A 6,743-nucleotide genomic window follows, 5' to 3' on the forward strand; every position below is an offset into this window, starting at 1 on the left:
TTTTTACTTGATAAAAAATGTGTCAGTTAAATTATTAGAGTGAGATGAGAATGCATGTAAAAGTTTGATTATATAGGTGAATATATCCGGAAGAGTTATAGGGTAAATTTTGTTTAGAAAGAAAAGCATATGAAGAAAATGAAAAGAAAAAGGTAGTGGAGTGTGGTGGAGTATACGTGCATGGACGGTGGGCATGAGTGGAGTAATGAATTGGTGGTGTAAGGTATAGAGTATATAGATATGAGAGGGTAAGAGAGATTCTTAGCGTAAGGAATTGTGATGGAATGGAGGGCTTGTGAGGGGCACGTAACAGCAACGCCAGCAGCATCAGCTAGAGCCTTAAAGCAAAGCATCTTCTTCACTGCTAATTAAATAATCCTACCTAAACCCTTCTCAATTATTCTCACTTTCACACAAAACATGTTCCATTAATGCAACAATGCCTACTTGTCTGCAACACTAACTCGTCACCTTCTCCTATCTTACAAAATATATGAATGATTAGATCATAATTTTGTTTACTATTTTATTAAGGGAACATTGTCTGACAATCTTGCTTCAGCCTAGACAAGACACAAGGCGAGTTTGATGGTGAGAATACCATGTACTTCGTATATATATAATATGTATGTATATATCCACATCACTGTGTGATATTCCACTTCACATGAAGATTCTAGCCGGTGTATTGATGGGTAGAGGAAGGTCTTCAGAATTTATAGGCTAAGAATATAATAAATAAGGCTGATCTTCTATTTTTAAATACATATTATGTAAAAAGGTGGAGTTGTAATGTATTAAAAGTGATAAGTCTTATTCCATTATTTTATGTTATTATATACCTATTATTACTATTCAAATTATATTTCTTAAATAATTATATATATATATATATATAAACTATATATTTTAAACTTCTTTACAATGTTAATTCACTAGTTAAAAAAGGCTTAATCACGACTAAGAACAACAACAGCTGATAAAAATCCATTGTAACAAAAAGCATGGTGACAATTCTTTAAATAATTTAAATTTGTTGTGTTTTATAATCGTCGTTAATAATAGACAGAGGGAGAAATAACGATGGTTTCCCCACCTAATCGTCGTTATACAGGTGATTAAAAGCGAAATTTTGTCAGCGCGCGCTCTCACTATAGAAGGTTGATACTTTTAGGGTTTAGGGTTTTAAATTTTTGAATTAATTTTATAATAAATATTAATATTTTGCATGTATGTATGTGTTGATTAGTTAATAGTTTAGGATTTTTGGGAACTTGATTTAGTGGATATTTGATGGAGGAGTCCTGACATTGAAGAGAAGAGTGATAGATTTGGAGTTGGCAAAATTGTTATGAAAAAACTTCAAATGGTCATAATTTGAATTCGGATGGAAACACATAAAAAATGAGAGTTGTTCAAATCGAGGTAACGAATCACGTGGCCAATCCCCAAAGGAGATTAGGGTCAACCAAAATTCCAAAAATCCACCATTTGCTATTTTTTTATTTTTAAGTATTATTTAGGTATTTTTCAAGTATTTTAAGGTTTAGGGTTTCACTTATCAGAAAATTCTGAAATTTTGCATAATGTTTCCTAGTATAAATTAGAGATTTATCAAACAATTATGATTATATTACATTCACAAATTTATTACTCATATATTACATAATGTTATGTGTTCTAAGATTAAATCTTATTATTTTAGTGTTTATTTTAGATATAACATGTTGAGTGAGAGGGGAAGTGCAAATGCAAAGAAACTCACTTTGATGCACCTAGGTAACCATGTATAACACTTTAGGATAGATGAATTATTAGAATGACATAAAACTTTTTCATATACTAATAAAACTTTTTGTAGAATGTTATATGTACTAATGTATTGTATGTAAACTTTCATATTGTATTATTATTCTGAAAATTTGATATTTTATGTAGGATATTATATATATATATAATAATAATAATAATAATAAAAAAAAACATTTTTGAAAAAAAAAATACATTTATAACGACGGTTCCATTAGAGAACTTTAACTGAAACCGTCTTTAAAAATATATTTTTAAATTTTTTTTCATTGTTTGTTTAACATAATAACAACTTTTAGAACCGTCGTTAATGTGGTTTTATAATGACAGTTCTACAACTGTCGTTATAAATAATTGATTTACAATCCAAAATAATGACTATTTCCGAACTGTCTTTATATAATTTTTTTAACCGATATTAAAAGACTCTTTTGCACTAGTGATTTACTTATATATTTTTTAAATATTAAATTTAATATTTATAATTTAGTTCAATTTTTATATTTTGGTCTTTTAATGAAAATGATTTATATATTTTCTTGTTTTTTTTTATCATTGACAAAGCTATAAATTTATATAAATTCTTAAAGAAAGTTTTTGTTTACTTTTTATATAATTTGAATGTTTATTTGTATTTCTTATATTTTTTTAAAAAATAAACACTTCAAATATATTATTACAAGACAATTACCTATTAACATGTTAATTCAAAATATATTTACAAAAACTTAACAACATGATAATACTTTTTAAATCTAACGTATATTTTTATATGATAAAAAAAATCACTATTAACAAATTAATTTTTAAGGTGAGTTAAGTATGTTGTTTAATGAAATTTTGAAAAATAGATGGTTGTAGTTACTTACATGTGGAACAAATAAATGTTGTACTATTTAAAATTAGTACGTAGTGGATGTGAGGATTTGTTTGGGTTTGCTAAAGCATGCACATGGATTTCAAATAAGGTACATAAAATAGTTTTTCGTATTATTCGTGTTTGTGTCCAAAAAATTATACTAAAAGGATACATTATAGCATTTTCTATCTACCAAACTATGATGAGGTGGGGATAGATTTAATAGCAATAGTTTTGTAAAAAGTTTTGATTCTTAAATTTTGTTCAAATTTTGTTCATGTATTTGAGACATTTGTTTGTAAGTCTTAGTCGAGATATATAATTATGATATTTAAGTTGTATTTACAATTCAAGAAAAATATAAAATAAAAATTAATTTTAGAGAAAAAAATAATTAGTTGTTATAATAACTAAATTAGAGATATTTTAGAAACTAAAAAAAAGTTATTTCTAAATTAATATCTAAAAATTTTAAGTACCAATTCTTAAGTATCTTATATTTTGGAAAAATAAATCTCAAATTACATTTATAATTCTTGTTTTTTATTACTATAATGGTTTTCTTATCATACATGTAAAAAATTAAAAAAAAATCTCAAATAACATTTACGATTCTTATTTTTTATTACTATAATGGTTTTCTTATCATATATGTAAAAATTTTAAACTTATGAAACCAATGTAATGTTTTAAAATAAACATAGATTTGTATAAATTTTAAAAAAAGCTGAGACTCAATGAAATTTGACAATACAGTATCAACTCTCAATGTAATTTATTATTTTATTTAAAAATATGAAAATATTATTATTAAAATAAAAAATAAATCATAAAAAATATGAATTAATTACCCTTTTTAGTTTATAATTTTTTTATCTTTTTTTATTTAGTTCTAACATTAACAAAAATATTTACTTAAGTTTCTTAATTGTTTTAAGATACAACTATTATATTTAAAAAAATTACGAAACTTGATCGAATATTAAAATATTATATTATTGTATTTTAAAAAATTAAGAGATAAAAAATTGAACTGAACAAAATAAATAAAAAAGGCAAAAAATTATTTAAACCCTTCTCATCTCACTTTTTAAGAGAATATACTGTGACACAGCCCCACCACTGGGCAGCGCACTTTTTTTACTTCTGAAAACTGTGTGCTTAGAGGAATTGCGGCGGCGGCACCGAGGAGAAGAAGATCAATGGCGGTTCCAGGGAGGCGCAACGGCATGAACGACGACGAAGAGGACTTAGACGATAACGCCCTTTTCGAAGAAGAAGGTCTCGTCGAAGACTACACTGATACCCCTCCTCACCTCCGCGACCTCTCCGCCGCCGCGCAGGTCGGCGACGTCCACGCCCTCCGCCTCGCTCTAGGTTATCTCTCCGTAACTCTCTCTCCTCTTATTTTTTTTTTGTTTCTCTATAACTCTGTAATAATTTGTCAGACCTGCCCCTGCTGCAACCTCTCCGTTGCTTCTTCAAACTTCAAGCCAAACCCTAGCAAACTAGAGAATGAGTTTTTATATCTTATGTTTCAAAATTGATTCATGGAGAGTACGAGTTTGTCGACATAAATATTTGTCACCCTTTGGTAAATTGTAAAAGAAAAATTTGGGTGTCTTAGTGCTACAATTCTATGTTTTCATTAAGGGCTTAAAATAGTGTCTGCATCCACAATTTCGGCCGCAACCATGAGGATTTTAGGGTAAACTGTGGCTGCATCAACGGAATGTTCCGCAGCATGAAAAACTGTTAATGTAGTCCTTAAAGTATTGAAAATCCATTAGTTTAATCCCTGTATTGAAATATTTTACTAACATTGATATACTAATTTGAAGGATTTTGCAATATTTTTGAAAGACTACGTAGCATGGCTTATAATTATAGGGACGACTCATTATTTCATTACTTTAAGGACTGCTTAGATGAGAGTCATAGGACTAAATTGATGATTTATTTCAATATGGAGGATTGTTGTGAAACTGCGACTGCCAATGCAATTTAAAACCTTAATCCTTTGTCTGGTACATTAGCAGTAAAAATTTAACTTTTTTAGAAGATTGATGTATAGTTTGTTTGCTTTCATGTCTCTCAGAAGTGGTTCTCCTTCTTACTTAGAAGCTAGTAGTTATAGCTTTTATGTTTCTTTAGTGAATGTGATGTGGTTTCTTACTTCTCAACATGTTTCCAAACATGCGTAATTTGCAGAGATATCTTAAAAATTATCCTCACTTGGGTACTGATACTGGGTGTCATTTTTATTGATGCTTACCCTCTTGCTGTATACTGCAGATAACTTGACCGGTAGTATTGATGAGCCAGTGGAGGATGGGGATACTGCTCTTCATTTGACATGTTTATATGGCCATTTGGCTTGTGTTCAGGTATATTATCTTTGCTTATTCTTGCATTTTTTTTTACTCCAATTGTATGAATTGTTGATCTTGTTTGATAAACTGCAGCTGCTACTAGAAAGAGGAGCAAACATTGAGGCTAAGGACGAAGATGGTGCAATTCCTTTGCATGATGCTTGTGCTGGAGGTAGTTTGATTCTCAAATCTGTTCTATAAATTGAACTTATATCTTTTATTAGGAGCAAGAATTTCAATGTCATTTTCTTTAAATGGTCTTAAACAGGATTTACTGAGATAGTCCAACAGCTACTAAACAGAGCAAATGACGCAGAACATATAAAGAGAATGCTGGAATCAGTTGATTCTGAGGGTGATACTGTGAGTATTTCTTAGCCCTTCAAAAATTTTGAGTTCCTACTTGGCTACTTTCTTGATGCCAATTTCAATAGGCATTCCTATCGTAACTGTCTTTCTATCATGTTTGATGAATTTGTCCTGATTTGCTACCCATCATTGCCTTGTGATTGTTTTCTCAGCCTCTCCATCATGCAGCAAGAGGTGAGCATGTTGATGTAACTAGGTTGTTGCTGTCTAATGGGGCATCTTCCACAAAGGAAAACTTATACGGAAAGGTAATTTCAAAATATTATCTGTCCACGTTGTTTGAGAGAACTTAAGAAATTTAGGAGATTTTTGGTTTGAGAAAACACTTTGTTTCAACTGGTAATTTAAAAACATTATTTGTTCACGTTATTCCTCCTTTCAAAGATTTATATATGAAATGGTCAAAATATTTTATTGTTTTTGCTTTTTAAGTGACAATGTTACAATTATTAGTAAAGGTAGAAAATGTTTTCTTAACTTAAAAAGATCACTGTGAATTGCCCATTTCTATTGTTCATCAATTTCTAACATAATTTTTGGCAGACCCCGGCAGATTTACCTGATCAGAGCTCAGATGCTTGGAGTTTGCTTCACGCTGCCGCCCTTGCCATGTCATGCTAATCGCCTTATGACGTTGGTCAGTAGATTTGATTTCATTAAGAGAGGTGCTACACTTTTTGGACCATAAAATATGTATTGCATACACTATACTCTTTCTCCCAAGTTCAAACATCAAATAGAGGAACATGTTTTGGAGTTTTAACATTGGAGAGATAAAAAGGAGGATTCCCGTATTACTTATATCTGAAATATATATTTACCATTCGACACAGGATAGGTATACTTCTCGTTTCATTGGTTGTTTAAGCTATACGATTACTAATTTCATAAATCTCACTGAGTATATAATTGTATACTAATTTTACTATAAAATTATTATTTTTCTATTTGTTATAAGTATTTTTTAACTTTTAAAAATCGAGAGATATTGAAAATGTTGATTTATTTTTCAAGTATTTTTTATTAAAATTTGATGGTATTTCTAATTAATTAACTCAATGGTTGAACTCAGTTATAATTAAATTGAGTGGTTAAATAAATAAATAAAAATAAAAATCTAATTCATTAATTCAATTGATTAAAACAATAAATTAATGTAATTCATATTATGTACACCCTTTAATAAAAATATGAAATGCCAAAAAGATGTATTTTTTTATGACATTGAGTGACAATTGAACATATTTTATCTCTTAACCCATTAAAGATTTGTTAACGAGTTAAAAATAATTTGAAAAAACATATAAGTTTTTGGCTTATTATTAATAGACAAA

At 28.9% G+C, this 6,743-nt stretch overlaps 1 protein-coding gene across 1 annotated transcript; it reads left to right on the forward strand.

Annotated features, from left to right (window-relative positions):
- Positions 1 to 3,748: 3,748 nt before the first annotated feature.
- LOC137828922 (Ankyrin repeat family protein) lies at positions 3,749 to 6,241 on the forward strand. Its single transcript, XM_068635676.1, has 6 exons — positions 3,749 to 4,045; positions 4,964 to 5,055; positions 5,134 to 5,212; positions 5,309 to 5,403; positions 5,562 to 5,657; positions 5,953 to 6,241. Exons 1-6 carry the CDS (start codon positions 3,871 to 3,873, stop codon positions 6,028 to 6,030), a joined length of 615 nt encoding a protein of 204 aa, XP_068491777.1. The 5' UTR covers positions 3,749 to 3,870; the 3' UTR covers positions 6,031 to 6,241.
- Positions 6,242 to 6,743: the final 502 nt, after the last annotated feature.

The sequence above is a fragment of the Phaseolus vulgaris genome, chromosome 7 (genome assembly GCF_051622355.1).
Source record: "Phaseolus vulgaris cultivar YP4 chromosome 7, ASM5162235v1, whole genome shotgun sequence".
NCBI lineage: Eukaryota > Viridiplantae > Streptophyta > Magnoliopsida > Fabales > Fabaceae > Phaseolus > Phaseolus vulgaris.

Coding starts and splice junctions, on each gene's coding strand:
- LOC137828922 (XM_068635676.1), top strand. CDS start 3,871: ATGGCGGTTCCAGGGAGGCGCAACGGCATGAACGACGACGAAGAGGAC. Junction 4,046..4,963: donor CGCCCTCCGCCTCGCTCTAG/GTTATCTCTCCG, acceptor TGTATACTGCAG/ATAACTTGACCGGTAGTATT. Junction 5,404..5,561: donor TTGATTCTGAGGGTGATACT/GTGAGTATTTCT, acceptor TTGTTTTCTCAG/CCTCTCCATCATGCAGCAAG.